The following is a 27,676-nucleotide window of genomic DNA, read 5'->3' as shown; positions in this document are numbered from 1 at the left end:
ATTTTTGACATAAAAACAGAAAAAATGATTAAAAAATTGCAATTATTGATTTAAAAGGGGAAAAATCAGGAAATTTAAGATACAACCATACTCTTCATTTTAATTTGATCGTAAAACAGAGTCGGCACTCATTATTTACTTTCCCAGGCCACACAAAATGATGCGGCGGGCCAGATTTGGCCCCCGGGCCGCCACTTTGACACCTGTGAATTAAAGAGTCCAAAATTGGGTCGTATACTTTGAAACCAGGGTTATCGTACCTCCCACTCTGGATAGTCGTGTTCCTTGAGCATGCCTGTGTGAGTTCCGGGCAACACCACAAGGCAGCCGTTTTGCCTGTTCACCCGCTCCAAAGCCGTCCAAGCACAGACGATGCGATCAGCTGGCCGGAATGGGAAGTAATGCAGGTCCTGATGCATAGGGTGGCGAGATGTTTTCTTTCCTGTAAAAAGCAGAATTCAGAGGAAGGTTTCGGAAGCTCTTCTTTAGTGGTTGGGGATCAGTGCATCTTCAAACCTGCATCAGGAGGCTTGTTGATGAGCATGGTGTGCATGGCCATAATGTTCGGCCCAGTGAAACACTCCACATACTTTAAGATCTGGTTGAAAGTCTACGTTTAGCTTGGGAATATAATTTGCTCAAAAATAGTTTTTGCACCTGTGGTAAAGCACAATAGCGGAAGAGTTCAGGATCTTCCTGAAAGTCTTGAAGTTTGGTGACGGCTTTTTGATCTGGAACGAACTCGGACTTGGCGATGGCGACATCTCTCATCACTATCAGCCCGGGAATGCTAACTTTCCGTTGGCAAATGCGCTCAAATTCCTTCCTGTAGACAACGTAGAAACATTACTTGAATTTTGGGCTTGATTTTTATCGTTGATGCTTCAGTTTTAATTGATGACCTGAATAAATCCACATCGTCATCAGAAATCAGATTCTTCACGAGAAAGTATCCATTTTGTTCGTAGAAGAGTCGATCTTCAGGTTTCAATAAGTCGTTATCGAGGGAGTATCTGACAAAGCATCATGAAATCATCAGTGTGTGAAATAGTCATTAAAATGAAGTGTCCTTACTTTAATTTGTGAGACTGTTGTGTAGCAATTTGAGCAGACGTCAGTGTTGCCTTAAGTAGCTCAAGTCAAGGATTTTATTTTGAAACAAAACATTTATTCATGACTTAAATATGGAGACATGCTTTTTGGACATTTTGATTACTACCAAGAACATAGTGTTGTTTCCCTCATTAGATATTGATCAGCTCTAAATATTTCACTATACTATTGAGGACTTACAGACATTGTTTACATGCACCCACACCAAAAGATTCGAACAGGTGAGCAACTCCAATCCATGAGATCCGGGTTTTTCTTTCCAGATCTCCTTCCTCTATACCACACCTGAACAATCAACTCATCAACAAACTGTCCAAAAGCTTGATCCAAATTGTTTGATACAGTTTGCTGTTGTTATACTACTCGTAAAAAAAAGTATCAGAACACGTACATGCCTTTAAAATGTAAAATAACAGTTGGGAACGTGCATGTTTACATTATTTGTAACCTTTAAACTGCCTTCCAATAGGCCTGAAGTCTCAGGTTGCAGCGCGTCCTAAACAGGCAACGCTAGCCGTCTCTCGATGCATCTTTTCCGGCTGCAGAATAGGTGATCACCCGGCATAGAGTAGCGACGAATATGCTCCATAATAAAAGGATACGACAGGAGCCGATGGCCGATCCAGATGACCGATCTTTATCCGGAGGCGTTCTGCAGCCTGCGACATTATTCCACCGTGTTAAGGTACTGTTTGGCCGTCCGTCACGGGTAGAAATGTGTGGATGTAGGGCAAAGTGCATAAGGGCAACAAAACGCAGCCTGTTGTTTATATTTGTTGTCTTTTCCTCCATACGATGAACCGATACTTTGATGTTAAAATCTAACAATTTCCCGCTGATATAGCAATATATATTTGCATTTTAGCCTTCATCATTTAACGCATTTCTCCAAAGTAACGGGGTTGTTTATACAAAAAAACACCGTTTGTATTTCCACAGCAGAGGGCGCACTTTCTCTGAAACAATGTGACAGCTTGTGTTACTATCTTGCTTCCAATATAGAATTAACGATATCAAAATGTCATTTCAATTTAAATCCTAAACGTATTTAAGAGTTTAATAATCTACCCAGTGGATGACATTGTGATGAGTAGAAGGTAACCTGTTTAAAAATCACCTTATAAAGATATATTGGAAGATAATCCATATGAATTTCAGCACCAAAGCAATACATTTCGCACAATAACCGGATGCTCTGCTGCTTTTATTTGTTACTCAAACAGGAAGTGGTGTTTTGACGTTGGCCAGCTTGATTATACCCCTCCCGTCCACTCAGTCGATGGACTGGGGAGATCCTTCTCCAGACTCTTTAATCTGCTCTTGCTGTCATCCAAACGGCGTTTTCTTGGGTTCGTGCCTTCATCCCTTGGCTGCGTCGCTTATTCGGGTTATCCGAAGAGGTTGATCTAGTTATTTATGTTTGTGAACAGAACGCTTGGAACCGGAATCGAGCGGGTGCTGTATTTTTCGGGTCTCCTGTGGGCGGATACAGCGGAGGAGTGCATCCGGGCCTGGAAGCTCCGGAGGGTCCGCGTGAAACCACGGAATTCGCCGATTACAGGTACGATGCCCCTCATCGCAATTCGGGAAACCTCCATTTTTTTGTCGGATAATGGCTCCCGTGACGTACTCGTAAATTCTGCTGCAAAGGCGAGGATGAGCGAGTGCTTTGCGCTCAATACATAAACTGTCAACACGGAGAAATGGAGATGCTGCGTTCAATGACCTGTTTTTGATGTTTGACAAATTCCTTCCATTTTTGCCCCCCACAATCCTAAACTCGCAAATGACTGTGTTTGTTTACAAAACGTGTGCATTATGCACGCCCCTATGCAACCGCTCAATTACTGCGTGTACCGCACAATTAGAAATGCATCTATATACATCAACTTGTATTATAATAATAATGTATTTGAGCCGCATCTCTAAAATCCGTGACTTATTTTGAACCCCCAAGCTTAACGCTTGTTTTTTTTTTTTTGTGCTGGCATTGCATATGCATTTAAAAATCCTGCTGCAAGATTTGTAGCTATGCCATGATGCACTGATATGCACCCTCTCCCATTTCTTTCCCCAACCCAATTGATGCACATCTCAGTCATGCTGCTTGACCCCAATTTGCTTCTACTGTCCTTCATTGGTAACCTCTTTATTTGTGTGCATGTGTCTAAACCAGTGCTTTTTTTCTGACCCACATCTTCATGTAGGCTGTAGTTGGCTATCAAGAGTAGAACACCCCCAGAGGACAAAGTCATTACCCCACTCAGTCATTTTTGGGCCATATAGGACTGAACGTATTGATCCGCATCACTCACATACGGACAGTTTGTCCCTTGCAACTGATGGAGGACAGTCAATTGTCTCTCGTAATGACGCTTCCCAAATTGCAACTCAACTTGAATACTGTTGGTGTATTTAAAGGAGCAATTCACAAAATTTTGCCATTATTTTGAAGCAAAATGGTTCTGAGTGCCAGTAGTTTACCATTCTTTTATTTTTTTAACCTTTACTCGAACTTTTGCTATTTGTGTGATACGACATGGCCATCCCGTGTGATAATTAGACTCTAACCATCTATTTTAAGTCATTCCCCTGACATATCAATCAAATTATTAAATATTAACAGGCTTTTTGATAACTCCTATTGAGGTGTTTATTTTTTATCAAATGATGGGCAGGTGATACCTGTTTGTTTAATTAATATGCAAATATTGTGGTTGGCAAACTTGTTCCAGCAAGTACTACTTACAAAGTATTTTATGCTTTTAAATATTGCCAACATAATTTTAAGCATTAGCATACTAGTCCCACTTTTTCATAAAAAATGTAGACTAGTCAAAAATTTGGATACACTATTCCATTCAATTGCTAAATTGGTCACATATATTCTATATAGTTATTGAAAGATATTGTGAATGTTAAGTGCAGTTTCAATCTGCTTCTGTTTGTTGAAAATAATGCTCTTAAAAAATAATAGTATTTTAAAACATGATTGTTAAATAATGTACCAAAATACAGCTTAATAATAAACACCTCTTAGAGTTATTGCAAAGATATTCTCTTATAATGTTAAATACAACTGAACTGTAGTGCATGTGTACCACAAGAAAGATCCCACAAACAACTTGTGGTAAATGTACTACACTTTGCTAAAATGGATGGGACATCTCCTGCTTTGACAGGCAGCCAATGATTTAATTTTACAGTTAAGTGATAATAATTGCATATTGAAAAACTGCACCCAACTGTCATCATTTCTTGATGAAAATTTGCATTGAAAGCATGGAATGCGCTTGTTGATGGTCGGCCTGTAGAAAGCTGTTGCCATTGACAACTGCTCCGGCGCCCCCTCTCGCTCTCTCTCTCCCTTGTTTACATAAACGTTAAAATAATTTCTTTTTGTATGAAGATTTCATTCGATTCTTTAGATCAAGGGTGTCAGACTCGGGTTGGTTCGTGGACCGCTTTAACGTTAACTTGATTTCACGTGGGCCGGACCATTTTTGATATAATATTAAGATTTTTTTATTTTTTATAAATGGGTTAAAATAATTGAATTAAAGCCCTGAATATTCAGTTTTTTATAGATCTAAAACAATGTTTATTTGAGCTTTTTTATATATATATATTTTGGGATTTTACAAAATGATATTTGATCTATAAGCACAGAAAAATGATTAAAAATGGCAAATATTAATTTAAAAAGGGGGGAAATCAGGAAATGTAATATACATCTATACTCTTCATTTTAATATGATCCTAAAATAGAAAGTCGGCACTCATCATTTTTTTTCCCGGGCCACACAAAATGATGCGGCGGGCCAGACTTGGCCCCCGGGCCGCCACTTTGATAAATGTGCTGTAAATATAGTTTTTTGTATGGCTTCAGAAACGATTTACGTGGGCTATTGTTGACTAACAAAAGTGGCACTAAAAATGATGTTACCACCTGTGTTAGAAAAGTTGAAAAGTGTATTTTATCGCTCTTTCTGAGCGAGTGTGTGCCCGCCTCTAATCATGTCTGCTGCGTTGTCCTCGTGCTCTTCCAGATGTGTGTGTGTGTGTGTGTGGACGGTCGTTTTAGGTGAGGGAGATTGGCTCATAATCTGGAGATTAAATGGTGGCATTTGTTGGAGAAGCATCAGATGGGGATTACCCACACTCGCTCGTGTCACATCAGTGGATAAACAAGGCCGTGCTCATTCATGATGAAATAACATTGGTTGGAATGAAAGCTCTCCTCCAGTTGCACATTTGAGTGAGGCAGGTGTTAAAGTGAAGACTTGCACAAATCGTGCAGTGTGGCAAAATGCCGTAAATAATCTCACTGGTGTACTCATTCAAAGAAGAAAATGCTAGTAATTTTTAATATTAGTGTCTTTCAGTGTCGTTAGTGCAGACATGGGCAAACTACGGCCCGCGGGCCACAGCCGGACCGCAAGGCCTTTTAATCTGGCCCGCCGACGTTGTCCAAATAATGTTTTTTATTTTTATTTTTCCAAGATTTTTCCTTTCTTCTTTTAAATTACATTTTAATATTTTGTAATACATTCCTTTTTACTTTACTTTGTACTTTATACTTTTTACTTTAATGATGAGTGATGAGTATGTTAATACTTTAGTCCTTTTTTTCTGTTTCTGTTTCATATGTACTGTTAACGGATGCACTTTTTTTATCTGTATCGTATCTTGTGCTGACCCGGCCCATATGTCAAATTTTTAAAGTCAATGTGGCCCCCGGGCCCAAAAGTTTGCCCACTTCTGGGTTAGTGCATCAGGCCAATAGTTCTGAGACCGAGGGTTCGATCCCAGGTCGGTCCTCACTGTGTGGACTTAGCATGTTCTCCTTGGGCTTGAGTGGGTTTTCTCTGGGTACTCTGGTTTCCTCCCACATCCCAACAACATGCTCTAAATTGCCCCAAGGTATAATCTAAAGAATGATTGTTTTTCTCCCGTAGTTGGCTAGGTTTGGCTCCGGCACCCCCTGCCATCCTTGTTGAGGATAGCAGTATTGAAAATGAATGAGTGAATGAATGGTTTGATGCAGCAGCGTTAGACTCTGATTGGTTTGCGGGCCACATCCGTGCCAACTCAATCTCATTTTGGCCGGCCAGTTTATTTTGGGCCAAAATAACTTAGAGTTATTTGGAATGTGGATTTCAACACAGGTTTTAATATGGTTTTCTCCTGAAAAGCTGTTCTCCTGTGTTGCATTTCTCATTCTTGATCTAAAAGGCTAAATTTGTCCCACGCCCATATGCACATACTCTATGTCAACACTCGAATGGAAGCAAGCTTTTACTGGACTGCAGCAATAGTCTTCCAGTCCACTGCCTCGCAGGAAAACCAGCACACAGTGTGAGACTCGTCACGCGGATGTTGTCAGTTGGCACCATGTGCAAAGATACAGCCCATCGATGATAATGCGTCATCTCGGCGCTATACGAGGTCAAATGAAACTCCTGTTTCTCTTCCAACGCACCATCCAAGTGGAACCTTTGTCGCCATGGTGGCTTTTTTACCTGACTGCAAACATCTTCGCCCACCCCGGTGCTTGTCAAGGTCGTATTGTGTTTGTGGATTGATAACATAGACTTGATCCACTGATTTGGAGGCTCATCCTCTGTAATTGAAGATTAGATTGGGCCGCCTTTGGCCTGACCTCAAGCGCGTACATATACAAACATATAATGCAGGGGTGAGCATCCATAGCCACTTTAGGTTAATTGGACCTCTATTGTGAGTTACTTTTGCCTCACTTGCCCTAAATACTCAGTTTTTTATATATCTAAAACAATGTTTATTTTAGCTTTTATATCTCTTTGGATTTTACAAAATTATTTTTGAACTAAAATCACAGAAAAGATGGATTAAAAATTAAAATTATTGATTTAAAAGGGAGAAAATCAGGAAATTTAATATACATATATACTCTTCATTTTAATTTGTTCCAAAAACAGAAAGTCGGCACTCATGATTTACTTTCCCGGGCCACACAATATGATTAGGGCGGGCCAGATTTGGCCCCCGGGCCGCCACTTTGACACATGTGCTTTAGATCATTTCCTAATGATTTTGGGAGGATTTCTGGGCTGCTTCCTGTGTGTTGGTCTCTTTCAGCTAATTTAGGCTATTTTTAGGTGAATTCCTGTTGGGTTTGGGGCATTTTAAGGTTTCTTGTTAACTCATTAGCTGCCATTGAATTGAATGCTTTCATTGTCATTAATCAAGTATTATGAGATTTAAAATTTTCATCAAGTGGACAAATAACAACAACAAACAAATAGACACTATTAATCGATACATGATAACAATAAATAATAAAAAGTAATAAATAAGTAGTCAACAAAATAAGCAGTCAACAACATAATTAAGGAAGTGCTCCAATAACAACAATAAACAAATAGTCTCGTAAATAATCAATAAATAATAAAAAATAATGAATAAGTAATACTAAATATTCAATAAATAATAAAAAATAAATAATAAATGATAAATAATAAATATCCAATAAATAATAAAAATAATGAATAAGTAATAAATGATCCATAAATAATAAAAGATAATGAATAATTAATAATTAATAATAACAAATAAAAACATCAACTTAGGCCATTTTCACTGAAGGGGACGAAAAAAGGATTATGACTGCAGATAGGAAATTGAGCAAAGTGCAATAATAGTGTATGCACTCCATAACCCAACTCCCAAAATTCTATTTTTACAGCGCCCAAGTCGAAACAATACGAATATTTGATTCTGCACGTAAAATATGAATGAGCTACAAAGTCAGGCAGCGGGTCGTATATTTGACACCAGTGGCTTAAAGGCTTTATTGCAGTCAAATTTGTGCGTCTCCACCTTTTGTGTTTGTCCTGTGCGGCGATAACGGCTCGACACGTGCACAGTTTACATTTGTATGGTACAGGCGGACAGTGCGGGCTTATAAGCTATAAATGACATGTTGCACTCCGCCATCTTTTCTCTTTCTCCTTTCCTTCCACGTGACATCTCCTCTTTTCTTAAGGTTCCTGCTCCTTGTTTTTCTTTTTTGTTATGAATTGCTTTACCGTTACATAAAAAGGTTGTCTTTGAACTCCTATAAAGTCAAATCTCAAAACACTTATGTAAGATTTTCATGCATATTGAAATGTCCGTCATCTTTCTGTTAATATTAACATTGCAGCCTTTTGTGCGTTGAAAAACTCAGTGAAACGCCTGTGGGCCAGTCATGCCGAAGCTCCTTTTTTTTGGCTTTTCTCGCCAAACAAAAGGGTCTTTGAGTTAGAGCGGCAGCACTGATGCCGTTTGTGTGCCTCCTCATGGGTACACAAACACATGCTTGTGACTGTACCGGCACGCCACAAAAGAAATTCTTCATTGTCAAGTGTCGGTGTCGACCGATGACGAGGTTGAATCACACAAATTGACGGCTTTTCTGCACTGAGGCGCAACCTTCAATGAACAGGCTATCTTTAGAATTTGTTTCATATATAAGACGCACTGAATTGATGCAGTAGTAGTAGTAGAGATGGTGGTGGTGTTAGTATTAGTAGGGGATTGTGTTATACATTCACTAAATGGAGCTGTGGCAGTAAGGGTTGTGTTATACATATATTATATTAAGGGTTTTAGACTCGGGTTGGTTCGCGGGCCGCTTTAACGTCAACTTGATTTCACGTGGGTCGGACCATTTTAGATATAATATTTAGATGTTTTTATTTATTTTTAAATGGAATAAAAGAACTGGACTAAAAGCTCTGAATTTTCAGTATTTTTAAAGATTTAAAACAATGTTTATTTTAGCTTTTTTAATATTTTTAGATTTTACAAAATTATTTTTGAACTTAAAACAGAGAAAATATTGTTTAAAAAATGAAAACTATTGATTTAAAAGGGGGAAAATCAGGAAATGTTATGTACATCTATACTCTTCATTTTATTTTGATCCTAAAACAGAAAGTCGGCACTCATGATTTACTTTCTCGGGCCTCACAAAATGATGTGGCGAGCCAGATTTGGCCCCCGGGCCGCCACTTTGACACTTGTGCATTAGATGAAGCTGTGCTAAAGGGAATATATATATATATATATATATATATATATATATATATATATATATATGTATATGTATATGTATATGTATATGTATATGTATATGTATATGTATATGTATATGTATATGTATATGTATATGTATATGTATATGTATATGTATATGTATATGTATATGTATATGTATATGTATATGTATATGTATATGTATATGTATATGTATATGTATATGTATATGTATATGTATATGTATATGTATATGTATATGTATATGTATATGTATATGTATATGTATATGTATATGTATATGTATATGTATATGTGTATGTGTATGTATATGTGTATGTATATGTGTATGTGTATGTGTATGTATATGTGTATGTATATGTGTATATATATGTGTGTGTTATTATATATATATATATATATATATATATATATATATATATATATATATATATATATATATATATATATATATATATATATATATATATATATATATATATATATATATATATATATATATATATATATATATATATATATATATATATATATATATATATATATATATATATATATATATATATATATATATATATACATGTATATATATATGTATATATATATATGTATATTATTTTCTAGGTAAAATTAGTTTTTTTTGTTTTTTTTTCCTCTTGTTTACTAAAATTGTGTTTGTCATGCATGATGTAGTCTTATCCACTGTAAACTATTTCAAATTTGTCAGAATCCAATTGGCGTCATTGAAATCAGGAAATGGCACTGAAACGTAATCATTGTCTGCAGTTCAGCCCAGTTAATTAATACTCATTTGGCACATCAGTATGTTCACAGTAGAAGATGAGCCACTTGAGTCTAAATTACATGGCAACGAATAGAGCATTTTGCTCTCTGATGTTGGTAAGTTAATAAGAAGGAGAGCTAGCCAAATTGAAACATGAGATAGACCTGGTGTATTTGTTTTTTTCCCCCTACGTTTTACACTTAGGCACAGGACATTTGCTCCAAGGAGATAAATGAATAGACCACACTGACTTAGAGAAAGCAATACTGTGCATAATCAACGTTACTCGGGTGATTTCATGGCCCCCTAACAAACACAGAGACGCCATTATGTTGCTTTTCTCTCGCTTCTTCCGCCCCTCTTCGACTGCAACTGACTTTCAAGACACATTCATCTCCTCTAGGATATCCTTACAAAGAAAATGCGGGTAATTATTGGCCCAGTAATTAGACCTGCAGGTTTTCCCTCATCTTCCCCTGTAAAGTATTTCTCCTAATTCGCCTTTTTGGGATTCTTTTGAGATGGGGGTGGTGGGATTGATCTAGAATGTGGGTGTCAAACTCCATTTGGTCTGCGGGCCAAATACAGCTTAATTTGAGATCAAGTGGGCCGGACCAGTAAACTCATTGCAAAATGACATAGAACTAACAATAAGCACACTTTTTTCCTTTGTATTAGTCACTAATACTAATAATTATTGCAAAGAATGAGTCAATTATCAAAATGTTTATTAACAGAATTTTCCTTTTACACTATGAACATTATATTATGAACAAGAGAATAACATAAGAACATAAATAAAGTATGTGCAATTTCAACAACACTTTTACACAGTTAAACATGTATTTAAATGTGTTGTACATAAAACTGATCACAAAAATAGTAACAATGTTCCAAGAACATTTAGTACCAGCCCTGTGGAACTTAAAAACACTGTTTTTCAACATCTGGAAAGCAGTTTGAACAAATGCGCTTCCTAGCGGATAATACAAAAACTACATATTTTAAAGAAAATATATATTTTTTACACAATGCAGCTTTCTTCCCCGGGCCGTACCAAACCACCAGACGGGCCGGATCCGGCCCGCGGGCCGTATGTTTGACACCAGAGATCTAGAATGTGGGTCAAAATTTGTGTGTGGGGTTCGCTCTTTCCGGTAATGTCTGTAGTTGCCATTTTTGTTGCAAATGGCTTTACTTTTGCTTTGTAGAGAGACACACACACAAGCACATACGTCACAAGTCTATTGTTTTGCAGCAGAGATAAAACCCAGCTCTGTTACACTCCTCTGTGTAGGGAACAAAGAGGACTTATCCATGCGTATGTGCCTGAATTCATTTTATACACATATTGACGTATCTGTAAAAAATGAGTTCATGACATGGTTTGACTTTAGCTATCTTGTTGTGTACTGTCCACGTGAATGCGAGGTCATCAGCTCTGCATGATGATAGATTCACCAGAGTTAGCATGACCCACTTCCTCTTTAAAAAAAAAGTAGGTTAACCACATTGCTTGGTGCCAATCTTAAATATTTTAGGAAGCTAATTTTGGTGTTTCGATGCATCCACAATGAGGTTGTTTGTTCGTTTTTTTTATTGGATCTTGCTTCAATGGTGAGGGAAAAAAACATCCTGCTTATGCATATTAATGTGTCATTTCAGACATGGTATTAACTTATTCAATTCATCTATTCAGTCAGTAGGATCTGGTTAACCCCATTAAACAAAATCACTTCACCCAAACAAACAGTGTATTAACTTATTCAACTAATCCCCGGGATGGGCAAACTACGGCCCGCGGGCCACATCCGGCCCGCCGACTTTGTCCAAATGTCTTTTTTATTTTTATTTTTTTCCCCAAGATGGCGCCGTCATGCGGAAGCCAGTGGCAGTAGCTCTGTCCACTCATTTGTTTTTTTTGTGTTTTACAGCCCCTCCATCTTTTTTTAAATTACATTTTAATATTTCTTAATACATTCCTTTTTACTTTACTTTCTACTTTCCACTTTTTACTTTAATGATGAGTGATGAGTATGTTAATACTTTAGTCCTCTGTTTATGTTTCATATGTACTGTTAACGGATGCACTTTTTTATATGTATCGTATCTTGTGCTGACCCGACCCATCTGTCAAATTTTTAAATTTAGTTACTAATCCATTCAGCTAGTGGTATCTGCTTAACCAAAATCACCCAAACAAAATACAATATGCATTGAAAAATTCATTTAGATGGTCGCACAAATACTTTTAAGGTGAAGTCAAGTTTTTATGTTGAGGGTACAAATCCAAACGTCACATCAACGTCATAAAATTATGGAGCGCCATCCTGAAATTATACAGTGCAACCACACACAAATATTTTTTTCCCGTCTTCAATCCCAAAGCAAACCAAATAGACAAAAAAAAAATGTTGAATCTTCAATGGATTGGACGTCAATTGCAGCCAATTGATTAACACATTCAATTTTTAGGTCGCAACATACAGATTTCCTATCATTGGACGGATGGGTGACTGTAGCAGGATGAATCGCTCTGACGAGGATGACAAAGCGCTGAAAGGATATGTCACGAGCGGTAGCAGTGACGGCGGGGGGTCGGCTTGATTGGTCGCCGTGGGTGGGAGATTTCTGCGTCTGTTTCCTCCGTAACGTCCTTGCCATGCCGACACTTGACGGGGCGTTGACATGGCAGCACAATGAGCAAGAAACAGCTCGAGGGCAACAGAGCAAGGTGTTTCCTGAAACGGCCATTGCGTCAACACTCCCCCAATTAGTCCAATTGCCCAGTTTCAATACCATAATACAGCATTGCCTCTACATACAAATGCTTCAACATGCAATTTTTTTAAGTTCATTTGTCCAAGTTACCCAACATCAAAAAAAGGACATGCAAATACATCTAATCATTTGATTTTTGCACATATTTAATAGGGAATTGGTATGCCTTTGTCCTTTTTATAGGGTCTATAATCACAGGTGTCAAAGTGGCGGCCTGGGGGCCAAATCTGGCCCGCTGCATCATGTTGTGTGGCCCGGGAAAGTAAATCATGAGTGCCGACTTTCTGTTTTAAGATCAAATTAAAATGAAGATTATAGATGTATATTATATTTCTTGATTTTCCCCCTTTTAAATCAATAATTGCATTTTTTTCATCCTTTTTTTCTTTGTGTTTTTAGTTCAAAAATCATTTGTTGAAATTTAAAAATATATACAAATATTTTCTATTTACCATTTTAATATGGAACATAATGATTAAAGAGATCTACCCTTACTAAGAAAAAAAAGTTCAAGTAAACATGTTTTTAGATCTATAAAAAACTGAGTATCCAGGACTTTTGATCCAGTTCTTTTAATCCATTTATAAAAGAAAAAGATCTAAATATTATATCTAAAATGGTCCAGACCACATGAAATGGAGTTGACATGAATGCGGCCCGCGAACCAACCCGAATCTGACACCCTTGGTCTCCATAGTGAAACAAATTATGATCATTCAACATAGTTACTAGTCACGTCCAAGACTGTCTTTTATTCATGACTCGCTCATGGTTTATGCGTCGGCAGAGCGGATTAATATTGGATTAAAGGAGCCCAGGTGTCTCTGATTGGCTGGCGAGGCTATGATATTTAGTGTTTGATGCCACAGCGTTTGACCGTTTGTTCATGTGACTCTTCCAGGTCGCGCCCTGCCCCTCTCCGCCCGCCATGGAGAAGATGAAGAGGTTTAAGAAGCATCTGTCGCAAACGCTGCGGTCCAGTCAAACTATTGACGAGTCGCTCTCTGAGCTGGCGGAGCAGATGACAATTGAGGACGGTGGCACCAAAGATAATGGTTAGTATTTTTCAGGAGGTTTGACGTTTTACCGGGAATGCCGATAGTGCTTGTTTAAATCCGTCTTTTCCAAAAAAACAGCCAAGAAGTCATATTACAAGAGAAAAATGGTAATATTATGACATTCAGATTAATATAGAATGATCAAGAGTCCATAATATTGTAATATTACAAGATTAAAGTTGTTTAGTTGCCTATTTTCAATGTTACGTGAACTAGAAGATGTTGAGTTTCACGGCCATTCACTTTTAGTGACGTAAAGTCTTTGTAACCAGAAAACTGTTATATGCATAATATTAAGAAATTGACCATTTTAAAATAACACAATTGATGCGTACTGTCAAAGGTCTGTTTTTAATACAATTTTCTCGTTATGTTGCTAACTACCTCCGCAAATACTTCTGAAATAGTCATTTTTCCATCTCAGATAATACTATAACGTGCATTGACTACAGATTCTAAATATGTTAAGCATTTTCAGGGAATATAACGTGCATTAAATACAAATTATAAGTATGTTAAGCATTTCAGGTCATAACGTGCATTGAATACAGATTCGAAGTATGTTAAGCATTGTCAAGTAATATAACGTGCGTTGACTACAGATTCTAAATATTTTAAGCATTTTCAGGTAACATAACGTGCATTAAATACAGATTATAAGTATGTTAAGCATTTCAGGTCATAACGTGCATTGGATACAGATTCTAAGTATGTTAAGCATTTCAGGTCATAACATGCATTGAATACAGATTCTAAGTATGTTAAGCATTGTCAGGTCATAACGTGCATTGAATACAGATTCTAAATATGTTAAGCATTTTCAGGTAATATAATGTGCATTAAATACAGATTATAAGTATGTTAAGCATTTCAGGTCAATGTGCATTGGATACAGATTCTAAATATGTTAAGCATTTCAGGTCATAACATGCATTGAATACAGATTCGAAGTATGTTAAGCATTGTCAGGTAATATAACGTGCATTGACTACAGATTCTAAATATTTTAAGCATTTTCAGGTAATATAACGTGCATTAAATACAGATTATAACTATGTTAAGCATTTCAGGTCATAACGTGCATTGGATACAGATTATAAGTATGTTAAGCATTTCAGGTCATAACATGCATTGAATACAGAATCTAAGTATGTTAAGCATTCCCAAGTAATATAACATGTATTGAATACAGATTATAAATATGTTAAGCATTTTAGTAAGGCTTCTCCTAAAAGACACATTTAAGTTAAAACTTCTATTAAATGCATTACACCGCAAATCCCACAAGCGATGATATAAATCTCTTTCCATATGGGTCCGTGAAATTTTATGACCCTGGAACTGAAAGTGCCTTCGGCAAACCGCTCACGGCTCTTTAAATTATTAAACAGAGCATTACACACTTTGAATGAAAACATTTGTGTTCGTCAGTGGTGGCCGGGATGAAGAGCTCTTTATCGACGTTACGTAAGAAGAGTAAGAGCAATTTGCATAAACGCACACTCAACCGTCCGTCAAAGGGAGGAGAAGGTCATTACAAAGGAAGGTGTCCGCTTAGAATAGTTGAGATGTTCCAGATCCAATCACGTGACGGCAAATTTGGGCTCCATCGCGTCATTTTCGGACTTGGGTAAAAAGATCGTCTTTTTCAAATGGATATCTTTTAAAGTATTAACTCATTGGCTGCCAACCCTCCTGTTCAAAATGGATTGGTCGTCAATGGCAGTGAGAAACAATCACTCCATGCCAGTCTTTATCATTGAACTGGATGTAATGTATATAACTGGCAATGGAAGTGAAAGAGATATAAACAACAAAATAATACATGCAAAAATCCAGATTCTTGACTCTGTATTTCTATTTACACTAACTAAAAGCTCAAGTTATCGCAATGCATTATTTCTTTTTACATTTCCTTTATAAATTTAAATAATCCGGAGGTATATATTGCAAATATTACATATACAGTGCAGTATTTTCTACTATATATTTATATTTACCGTATTTTCACGACTATAAGGCGCACTTCAAAGTCTTAAATTTTCTCCAAAATAGACAGTGCGCCTTATAATCCAGTGCGGCTTATATATGGAAAAAACAGAAAACCAAAAACGAAAAACCACCACTGTCGGATATTAAAAAAACACAAACGCCTGAACTGAAACTATACTGTTAAATATGCAGATGCCATCTTAGTTTACAAAATCTTCCATCATATAGCTCCTCCCCCACTGCAAGATTTTATACAAAAAATCCAAAACATCAACAATGGCTGGCTCTAGAGGTGACTGTGTAGTGAGTGCTTCATACCTTCATACAGTCCTTCATAGTAATTACTGTATTTTCATGACTATAAGGCACACTTAAAAGTCTTAAATTTTCTCCAAAATAGACAGTGCGCCTTATAATACAGTGTGCCTTTTAATACAGTGCACCTTATAATACAGTGCGCCTTATATATGGAAAATGTCATTCATTGAGGGTGCACCTTATAATGAGGTGCGCCTTATAGTCGTGAAAATACGGTACTGTAACGAGAGACAACAGCGAGAGCATAAAAGTAAAGACATTCACAATAAAGACAGCCCAATTATTCATATTGCTCTATTTATTCAATTTACATCCTTGTTCCCTTTCAGAACCCTTCATGAGGAACGGCCGCCCGCCTACTTCCCACAGCATGCACTCCTTCTTGCACCAGTACACCGGTTCCTTCAAGAAGCCGCCACTTCGCAGGCCGCACAGCGTCATTGGCGGAACCCTGGGCTCCTTCATGTCCATACCGCGCAATGGCAGTCGTTTGGGTAAGCCCTCAAAAACTCCTTCTCAAAATCACACAAACAGGAAAAGTGTCACCCTTGGGAGATTTCAGTCCCACCACCTCCAACCTTTGCACTAAAGTCGATAAAGTCATCGCGTTTCCTGCCATTCCATTCGCAGTTGAAGGATGAGATCCTATGAAATGGCCAGAAATGGGAAGTAACTCATCACGAGCTCATTATTATTGCTTGAAATAATTGGAAATACATCAATTTGGGGGCACTTTTATTAGTTATTTGTTTGTGGGAATGTTCAAGTCAGAGAATTGCATTTCGAGGACAATACACGGCGTCATGACAGGCGTTTTCACACTAGGAAAGTCCATAGTTCTTTCTTTGGTCACACAGTAAATATAACCCAATCAGTTCAGTGGGAAATTCGCCCACCCTGTCAAAAGTGCTACACCTAAACCACACGCTAAATGCATTGCACACACACGTGCGCTTCATACAACAAATAACTGTTGCAGCTCTACACAACAAAAGGATAACCGAGTTGTTTTTGTAAATATTTCAACCTTTATTTTCCATTACATGCGGCATTCACAAACTTTTCTTGCTCTCAATGTTTAACATGAGTTGCATTTCGTGTCACCTCGGAAATCACAGTCTCGCAAAACATAACTTCAAATGCAATGCGGCAAATGATATTGACTGAACACAAAGATTATGAAAACTCATGAAATATAAAGTATAGCGAGGGCTTGCATTTAAAACAAAGAAAAACAAATCACCCAATTCCAAATGAGGCCTGAATATGGCACTTGTCCAGATTTTCTTCTTCTACACAATTTAGGAGTTATGTTTTAAATCGCATTATTTTATGACTTTTCTCCAAATTTTACTTAAATCTCCTTATATTACACACAAAAAATATTGTGCTCACACAAACTTTACGTCGGAAAAAGTTGATGAAACCTCCGTAAAAAATAAGCAACAAAATGACTGTTTCACAATTTCAATCTTGTTATTATATAATCTATTTAACCTTACAATAGTTACATTTTAATCTCGTTATAGTCATTTTTTCTCTCTGAATATTACATTGTATGAATTTCCTGCAGCACACCTGACCACAGTGGTTGGGAAACACTGGAATAGAGTATAAAGTGCAAAAAAAATTAAAAAAAATAGAAGTTAGTCTCTCCAGTGATCCGTGTAAGAAGTCAGTCATAGCAGTTGGACACAAAGGGTTTGCTATCAGGGCTATGATAAACATCTCTCTTTGAATATGTGTACCCAAGCGTAATAATGCTATTATGTTTGCGTACGCTCATTGGACTTATTCGGCCTTACTCTGAAATCAGGCCGAGATGGAGGAATGTGGATGTCAAAGCGCCGCAGTTATGTAGGACAAAGATGGAACATAACGTTGCCGCGTTAGATTTTGAAGGGTAAATACGTATGAATAATGCGAATCATTTGAGTAGGTCGCCAACAATTGGGAAACAGCGGGAGGCGGTTAAGACATGCAAATGAAGATTACAAAGTCAAAGTGAAAGGAGAAGAGGCTGAAATAAAGGAGGGGCGGCTTATTTCTGTGAAAATATCTTTTTAAAAACAGGAGAGAAAAGCAGAAGTGGGTAAAAATTAGTTTTTTTCCCAACTTTGGAAAACAAATTGCAAGATTTACTGTTCAGAAAGAGGCTAGAAATGTTTTTTTTAATATATTTCTTTGGTTTCTTCATTTTTTGAATAGTGCAATTTATTTTTTTGACTCATCTGTCTGCACATTTTCATTTTAATGCAAGAAGTCCTTTCATTAGTGTTAGCAGTGTTGGCATTTTGGCTTGTTTTTGACTATTTTCTAGGCATTGACACCACGCTGTAATTTAGGAACTACTTGACCCGTCATTAAATATGTCTCTCGTCTATTTCGACTTGGCATACTACGTAGAACTTATTTTTTTCCACCGTCACGTTTGGGTGCACATTATACATCTGGCCTGCCCCATTTATATTTTAGTTGCTTTGACCATATTTTCACATTATGTAACAAGTACTATTTGAATGGAATTGGATGTTTTTTGTGTATAAACATCACCAATCATTTCTTTTCAGACATTGTGCACGAAAACCTGAAGATGGGCTCGGATGGAGAGAGCGACCAAGCTTCGGGAACGTCGTCGGATGAGGTCCAATCCCCGACCGGGGTTTGTCTTCGGAACCGGGTCCACAGGAGAATCTCCATGGAGGTAATTTTGCAGGCGTACACAATTTGAAATGAGCAAAAAAAACGTATCAAATATGGGGAAAATGTAGAAATTGACAGTTTATTTCAGACATGGGCAAACTACGGCCCGCGGGCCACATCCGGCTTTTTAATCCGGCCCGCCGACGTTGTCCAAATAATGTCTTTTTTCTCCCAAGATGGCGCCGTCAAGCGTAAGCCAGTGGCAGTAGCTCTGTCCACTCTTATTTGTTTTTCGTGTTTTACAGCCCCTCTATCTTTTTTTAAATTACATTTTAATATTTCTTAATTCATTCCTTTTTACTTTACTTTGTACTTTATCCTTTTTACTTTAATGATGAGTGATGAGTATGTTAATACTTTATTCCTTTTTTTCTGTTTATAATTCATATGTACTGTTAACGGATGCACTTTTTTTATATGTATCATATCTTGTGCTGACCTGTCCCATCTGTCAAATTTTTAACGTCAATGTGACCCCCAGGCCCAAAAGTTTGCCCACCCCTGGTTTATATGCTGGAATATCCAGCCTAAATTGTTTTTAAGCATGGAAGTCATCTTTTGGAAACCTTCTGCCCCCTCCTGGATAATAGTGTTGATTAAAAAAAAAAAGTCTGTTTCAAATAACATTCATCCTATTATTTGTTGGCCTTGTCCAAATAAATTGGATGTCTATTTCTGTTAAATGACCAACAGTTTTGTCCACAAAGGGCAAAAATGAATAGCTCTAAATTAAATTTGAAAATAGAATTTTAAAGGCAAATACAGCCATTCTAAAAAAAAATGAATGTCATCTTTTGTATTCAAAGACCACATCACTTGCAATCCAAATAATCCTCACCATGTTATTTTAAGGCAATATAATAACCTTTTTGTTACCGCTGCTTTATATATAATTCTACTTGAAAGGCCCTTTTTTTTGCACAATCACATAATAGAATCAGCGTTAAGTCATAAAAATAATTCTGACAGCAGCATCGTATCACGCGCTGATTTGATGATTTCATTTTAGCTTTGGCACTTTAAAGCTTTTTGTTCTATTTTTACATCGTCGGCAATCTTTGTTTGGACTTTTATCATAATGTGACACCTTTTCATGAAAGAAGCAGAATATTTGATGGCGAATAATTTCGGCCTAGCCAGTCTTTCTACCCCGTTTTTACAAGATACATTTTGTTTCACTGGGACACAAGGCAGTTATTTTCGCTTGGAGTCTCCACACGGGCGTAGGCGGACTGCTTTTGTAACGCGCTAAAATCATGTTCTCAGCCCGTGCCGTGATTAGAAGAATCGTGCGTCACAAAAGTGGTCCAAATCTTAATTTTTTTGTTTTGTTTTTGTATAAAAGGACCTAAACAAACGCTTGTCGCTACCCGCCGACATCCGGATTCCCGACGGGTACTTGGAGAAGCTGCAGCTGACCAGCCCGCCCTTTGACCAGCCTCTCAGCCGCCGCTCGCGCCGAGCATCGCTGGTACGTGCCCGTGCCATTTTCTAGACCTGTGGGAGACGTTACCATAGCGACAGACGCAGCGGGAGAACGGCGTCTTGTGTTGTTTTAACAGCCACTCCATGGTGATTTGCCATAACGGGCTGGTTAATAATATGGGCTCCTTGGTTTGTGCCTTTTAAAGGGGAAATGGAAGATATTTTAGTTGTTTATTTAGATTATTTGGCTCTGAGTTTATCAGTTGTAGATGGATTGGACGCCTAGTGCCGTCAATGATAGCCAATGAGTTGGAAAATAGAGGGTAGGGGGCAGTTAAGTCTATCTGTAAACTGGTTATTTGGTTTTTAATTATATCATTGGGTATCATTAAGTCATGGGGATGTGGAAAAATAAATATTTGAGATATAAAACAATGACGCACTATGAAAATAACTTATAGTCCGGAAAATATGCTTTACTTTTTCATTAACTCACAAATGAGTTTCACACGAAATGTACACACTGTAAAATAGCAATTTATTTTAATGAATTCTCATCTATATTTTTTATTGTATATTATTGACAAAATATGTGACTCAAAAGAAAACAATCAAATGTAGGGAAAATATTATTGTGTTTCAGTAATTCTTGTATTATTACTTTCTAAATGTACCGTATTTTCACGACTATACGGCGCATCATATTTTTAGCCGCAGTGACAGTAACGAGTGATATTTCTGTGTTTTACACACAGGACGCACCGTTTTTTTAGACGCAGCCAGGAAACCATAAAAAAAAATCTAATTTAAGATAACCCGTTACAACAAAATAATTCTCCATTTACAAACGACCAAATATTTTCCTTTTTCTGATCTTTTCAGTCCGAGATTGGTTTTGGGAAGTTGGAGACGTACATCAAATTGGACAAACTGGGAGAGGTAAGAAAAGGACCACAAAAAAAAATCCCAACAGCAAACTCTAATGTCTTTTTCTTTCTAACACGTAATATTCCTTCTTAGGGAACATACGCCACTGTTTTCAAAGGACGCAGCAAGCTGACAGACAACCTGGTTGCTTTGAAGGAGATCCGATTGGAGCACGAAGAGGGGGCGCCGTGCACGGCCATTAGAGAAGGTGAAAGATCATTTGTGGCAAAGTAGCATCAAATTTGGCTTTAATAAGAACGCTCGCTCCTCTGTCGTTTGTGTAGTATCGTTACTCAAGGACCTGAAACACGCCAACATTGTGACTCTACACGACATCGTCCATACCGACAAAAGCCTCACGCTAGTGTTTGAGTATTTGGTAAGTAGAGTGGAAATGATGTATTTATCACGTTTATTTTTACAGTTGATCCAATATACAAATATTATTTAACATACTGTATAGTGCACAGGTGTCAAAGGGGCGGCCCCGGGGGCCAAATCTGGCTCGCCGAATCATTTTGTGCGGCCCGAGAAAGTAAATCATGAGTGCCGACTTTCTGTTATAGGATCAAATTAAAATCAAGTGTCGATGTATATTACATTTCTTGATTTTCCCCCTTTTTAAATCAATAATTGTAATTTTTTAATCAATTTTTTTCTGTTTTTGTTCAAAAATCATTTTGTAAAACCTAAACATATATATACAAAAAAGCTAAATGTAAGCATTGTTTTAGATCTATAAAAAACGGAATATTCAGGGCTTTTAATCTAGTTCTTTTAATCCATTTTATAAAAAAAATAATCTAAATATTATATCTAAAATTGTCCGGCCCACATCAAATCGAGTTGACGTTAATACGTCCCGTGAACCAACCCGAGTCTGACACCCTTGCTTTTTAGTGCATATATATGCATAATACTTTAAGATTATTTGGTTACTAATACTTTTTATTTAAACTCGGTAACGGCCATATAAAGGTCATCCATCACCTTTTGCTATCATTGGTAGTTTGATTATTCCCAGCTCTTCACATCAAAATGGATTGTGTGTCTCTTGCCATTCAAAAAAATTAAACAAATACATTTTAAAAAGCAAGGACATCTTTAAAGTAGAATCAGACCCCCCAACTCCCACTGTTGGAGTAAACTAACAATGCCATAATGTAATGCTCTGCAGGATAAAGATCTGAAGCAGTATATGGACGACTGTGGAAACATCATGAGCATGCACAACGTCAAGGTTAGGATTTCATATTTCAAAACACTTTTCCAAGCTAAGACAATTTCCTAATGCACAATTTCATTTTTTTCCTCCTTTCAGGTCTTTTTATTCCAGATTTTGCGCGGGCTCTCCTATTGTCACAAGAGGAAAGTCCTCCACCGGGACCTGAAGCCCCAGAACCTCCTTATTAACGAAAAAGGAGAGTTGAAGCTTGCTGATTTCGGTGAGAAAAAGTGCTACGATTTCACACCATTCATTGTTTTCTAAGAATTTCTCTTCATTTAATGACACGCAGGCTTGGCCAGAGCCAAATCCGTCCCGACGAAAACCTACTCCAACGAAGTGGTAACTCTTTGGTACCGACCTCCCGACGTCCTGCTGGGCTCCTCCGAGTATTCGACGCAAATCGACATGTGGTAAAAGTCTATCTTTTATGGCGTTTCCTCTCAAAAGCGGACTCAACAAAGTTTTACACGTTTTCAGGGGCGTGGGGTGTATATTTTACGAGATGGCCGCGGGTCGGCCGCTCTTTCCCGGCTCCACGGTGGAGGACGAGCTCCACCTCATCTTCAGATTGCTCGGTGAGACCACCCGTAACCCACCAGAGTTGAATTTTTTTGCTGATTGTTTGCGATCGTACGATTGCAGGAACACCGATGGAGGACAACTGGCCGGGAATCTCTTCCATTGACGAGTTCAAGTCATACAACTTCCCTAAATACAAACCTCAGCCAATCATCAACCATGCTCCCAGGTATACTGCCTTTTTTTGTTTTTATATGACAGGGGAAAGATTGGTTTTGATTATTAAACCGTCAAAAGGTCATATGTTGTAATAATCCCAGGGGAGAAATTGTAAATTGGATAATAATGGATAATATTTTGATAGCTTGAGATTCAAATCATAATACTATTACAAGATGAAAGTCGTTGTATTGCTTATTTTTAATGGAAGTTGGGAATCAACTTTTGCCGACGTAAACGACAAAAAAAAACCTGAACATCTTTGAATGAGCTGCTCTAAATTGTTTATTTATTCAGGTTTCTTGATTCTGTCTAGTGCAGTTTAATTGGTTTATTGTGTACGGCCTTGGATGCTCTAATCCACTGGTGTCAAAGAGGCGGCCCGAGGGCCAAATCTTGGCCTGCCGCATCATTTTGTGTGGCCCGGGAAAGTAAATCATGAGTGCCGACTTCCTGTTTTAGGATCAAATTAAAATGAAGAGTATAGATTTTTATTAAATTTCCTGATTTTCCCCTTTTTAAATCAATAATTGTCAGTTTTTAATCATTTTTTTGTGTTTTTAGTTCAAAAATCATTTTGTAAAATCTAAAAATATATATAAAAAAAGCTAAAATAAACATTGTTTTAGATCTATAAAAAACTGAATATTCAGGTATTTTATTGCAGTTCTTTTAATACAATTTTAAAAGGAAAAAATCTAAATATTATATTTAAAATAGTCCGGCCCCGTGAACCAACCCGAGTCTGACACCCTTCACTTTAGTAGAACAAGTGATTTTGTCACGTTGCCAAAATCACTTTGAACTTTGAGCTCTGATAGAATGATTTTGCAAAAAAATGAATAATAATAATAATATACTACTATATATAATAATGAATGACAGCAGGTTACCTTAGCAATGGCTTATGGGAAAGCGCATACAGGAAGGAAGGTGACAGCTGCCTTCACAATGTTCCACAGGATTTCCTGTCTTGCTCCACCCACGCATGCACGTGCGCACGGGTAGTCCATTATTTCTCAGGGTTTGTATTTGTCATTGTTGTACTTTAACTATTTGACATACATATGTATTCTTCATCCTTTTTAACTCGTTGATGGCTTGAGAAATCCAATTTATTTGGATTGGCCACGTGGAAAAAGATCACTTTCCAATACAAATGGATTGGACGTCTTGCACAGTGTATCCTTTTATTATTACATTTAAGGTATCAAAACAAGAAACACATTAATTACATTCCAAATGACGAACCTTTTGTCAGTGTACAGCAAGGGTGTCAGACTCGGGTTTGTTCGCGGGCCGCGTTAACGTCAACTCGATTTCATGTGGCCTAAATCCAAGCTTTAATTGTTAGGATATTTGACAGCTTTCACGGGGTTGCATTTTTTCTTCCGAATGGGGCTAGTGCCCCCTTGTGTTAGCTTTTCCTCTAAGGCTCTAAATGACCTACTAGCCTCAAACCTTCACCGGAGGAGGACCCTTAAGATATTTTCTCTCTCCTTTAGGTTGGATGGCGAAGGCATTGAGCTCTTGCTGGCTTTCCTCAGAGTGAGTGTTGACTTCTCCCGCACCATTTTAACGTACCGTATTTTCACAACTATCAGGCGCACCACATTATAAGGCGCACCCTCAATGAATGACATTTTTTCCATATTTAAGGCACACTGTATTATAAGTTGCACTGTATTATAAGGTACACTATTATAAGGTGCACCCTCTATCAATGACATTTTTCCATATATAAGGCGCACTGCACTGTATTATAAGGCGCACTGTATTATAAGGCACGCTGTATAATAATGCGCACTGTTTATTTTGGAGAGAATTTAAGACTTAAGTGGCCTTATAGTTGTGAAAATACGGTAATTGCAATTGACTTCCAGGTATGAAGCACTCACTACACAGTCACCTCTAGAGCCAGCCATTGTTGATGTTTTGGATTTTTTTGTATAAAATCTTGCAGTGAGGGAGGAGCTATAAGATGGAAGATGTCGTAAACTAAGATGGCATCTGCATATTTACCAGTATTGTTTCAGTTCAGGCGTTTGTGTTTTTTTAATATCCGACAGTGGTGGTTTTTCGTTTTGGGTTTTCTGGTTTTTTCCATATATAAGGCGCACTGGATTATAAAGCGCACTGTCTATTTTGGAGAAAATTTAAGACTTTTAAGTGTGCCTTATAGTCGTGAAAATATGGTACAATAAACATTAACAAACGTTTCATGCTCCGCAGTACGAATCCAAGAAGAGGATCTCAGCCGAAGACGCCATGAAACATTCCTACTTCAGACACCTTGGAATAAGAGTTCACACTTTACACGAGAGTGAGTACGCCGTACAACGGTAAACTTCTTCAGTCGGACTCAAACCAATATCCCTTCCTTACTTTCAGGTGTTTCTATATTCACATTGAAGGAAGTCCAACTGCAAAGAGACCCGGGCTATAGAAATTCTTCATACCCGGAATCAGGTTATTGATTAATTTTTTGTTCTGAGGAAAATATTTCATGTTCAAATTTTGAGTTTAACTCATTTTCTTTGCGTGCAGGCAATGGCAAGATCAACCGACGGCAAAGCATGCTCTTCTAGAGCTTGGAATACTTGGAATATAAATGAAGTAGATCCTCAATGTCGCCCTAACTCGCATGAGAAACCCCCTCCTCCCCAAATATCCTACTACGATTTCACTTCCAATCCCGTTTACCCGCACAGACCTCTTGAGTTAAGTTGACTGTTCAATTGGTGCGTTTATTTATTTACAGATATAAAGGGGGGAGGGCTGTTTGCTGCTAAAGTACTACTGTTTGTATTTAACACAACCACGTTGGTGGGTGAGCATGTGTGAGTGAGGTGAAGTCTGTGTTTTTTTTGTTTTTTTTCGGTTCCTAAAAAAAATATTCACAAATGATGTACAAGCTGTGATTCAAGTGGTCGGAGACTGGTCGCTTGCTTCAGTTGTTTTTCATGGACATGTCATTGTTTATGGCTCTGTTTGTCCTTTAAATGTTAACGTTTTTAAACTCTACTTTTCCAGGTAATATGAAATGACACTGGGATGGTGAGAATGTGTTTTTGGGGGGTGTGGAGTGGGTTCAGGTTCATTTTTGGGGGGTTTTGTGTGGTAAAATTTGGAATTTTAGGCCACATTGAAAGGAAAACAAGGTCAAATATGACCACTTTAACCATTCCAACTTGTTTTGCACATGTTTATTCATTCATTCCTTTTTTCAAGTGTATTTTCCTTACAAGAATTGGGCGTGAGCTGGAACCTACCATGTTTTTGGCATGTGAAAGGAAACCGGAGTACCCAGAGAAAACCCATGCAAACTCCACACAGTGAAATCCCACCAATAACTGTAAGGTAGAACACTCAACCACCATTTATTCTTTGACCCTGGTAAACATTTCCATCTTTTTTTTCTAAAATATTACCAATACTTTAAGACTTTTCATTTGATTATAAATAGTATTTATGTATAACTACCCCAATTTGGCCATTTTTTCCCATATTTTTCTTTTCAATGTGCCCCAACACTCCTCCAAATAAGCTCAACTATTCATGAATTATACTATTTTTAATTTATTTCTTTTTTTTCTTCTCCATATGGGCTTGTTTACCCAACGGTATTAAGATATCTTCTTGACATCTCTGACCTTTTTTGAAATTCCAGTGTGACTTGGGCGTGACAAAAGGAGAATTTCTCTACACCCTTATTTCTAAAAAAAAAAAAAAAGGACTTTTTTTTGTGTGTCGACGCTTGACTTGGAATAATCAGACACTTTTACTTCTCATCACATTCTAAAATGTGCTTTGCATTCCTGCAGTAGGTCATCTTAACAAATCCAGGTGATATTAATCTAACAGAGACCAATTCCTACTTTCCGAGTAGCCAAGTATAATAGATAAATAATAAAAATGACCCTAGGAATGTATCGAAAGAAATGGGAGTGTCTGTAAATGCTGATCCAATGCAGTAACGACTACTTTGACATTTTTGCAGCTAGTGTTATCCTAACAAATAAGCACACTGTATACATTTAGAAACAGTTAAATACAAACTATATGACAGATTATCCAGTCAAACTATTTTTTCTACAAATGCAATGTAAATCTTGTGTCTTATAGCCACGTTAAAAAAATAATGCCTGTTGACTGTGTGTGAGGAGAGAAGAAGAAAAAAAAAAAAAGGATAATGTTGCAATTAACTGCAAACTTGGTTGTCCGTGTATTTTGAACTTCATCATAGTAACGTGCATGACAGATTTATACAGCGGCTTTATTTACCATTGTACATCTTTTCAAAAATGTGTGAATGTCCTGGAATTGGTGTGTGTGTGTGTGTGTGTGTGTGTGTGTGTGTGTGTGTGTGTGTGTGTTTGTGTGTATACAGCAACAAATGTGTGCCTGCTGCATGCAAGGCCTGCTGTGTTTGTGATACCACACAGAGTTACCGATGTGACTCTTTTTACTGGAATTATTTATTTCTCATAACCATTGGAAAGTAAATTGAATCTGTTTGATAGAAAA

The 27,676-nt window shown here is 37.4% G+C and overlaps 2 protein-coding genes across 2 annotated transcripts in view; one reads left to right on the top strand and one right to left on the bottom strand.

Moving 5' to 3' along the window:
- Positions 1-2,029, bottom strand: part of phyh (phytanoyl-CoA 2-hydroxylase) — a 3,536-nt gene extending 1,507 nt beyond the window's left edge. Inside the window, exons 1-6 of the mRNA XM_077709520.1 lie at positions 1,716-2,029; positions 1,075-1,124; positions 903-1,013; positions 658-826; positions 517-598; positions 261-442 (exon numbers count right to left, since the gene is read on the bottom strand). Of these exons, the coding sequence (XP_077565646.1) occupies positions 261-442; positions 517-598; positions 658-826; positions 903-1,013; positions 1,075-1,124; positions 1,716-1,781 (660 nt within the window). The 5' untranslated portion in view covers positions 1,782-2,029. The remainder of the gene's footprint in view (positions 1-260; positions 443-516; positions 599-657; positions 827-902; positions 1,014-1,074; positions 1,125-1,715) is intronic.
- cdk17 (cyclin dependent kinase 17) lies at positions 1,598-27,676 on the top strand. Its single transcript, XM_077709519.1, has 19 exons — positions 1,598-1,798; positions 2,337-2,462; positions 2,544-2,674; positions 13,662-13,815; positions 16,458-16,622; positions 18,699-18,832; positions 20,177-20,302; positions 21,139-21,195; positions 21,277-21,391; positions 21,468-21,562; positions 22,361-22,423; positions 22,505-22,628; positions 22,701-22,821; positions 22,889-22,986; positions 23,054-23,159; positions 24,655-24,697; positions 25,382-25,472; positions 25,541-25,618; positions 25,697-27,676. The coding sequence occupies exons 4-19, from the start codon at positions 13,689-13,691 to the stop codon at positions 25,735-25,737; spliced, it is 1,584 nt and encodes a 527-aa protein (XP_077565645.1). The 5' UTR covers positions 1,598-1,798; positions 2,337-2,462; positions 2,544-2,674; positions 13,662-13,688; the 3' UTR covers positions 25,738-27,676.

The sequence above is a fragment of the Stigmatopora nigra genome, chromosome 23 (assembly GCF_051989575.1).
Source record: "Stigmatopora nigra isolate UIUO_SnigA chromosome 23, RoL_Snig_1.1, whole genome shotgun sequence".
Classification (NCBI taxonomy): domain Eukaryota; kingdom Metazoa; phylum Chordata; class Actinopteri; order Syngnathiformes; family Syngnathidae; genus Stigmatopora; species Stigmatopora nigra.
Note: the sequence above shows the minus strand (reverse complement) of the source record. Positions and strands in the feature narration are given on the sequence as shown.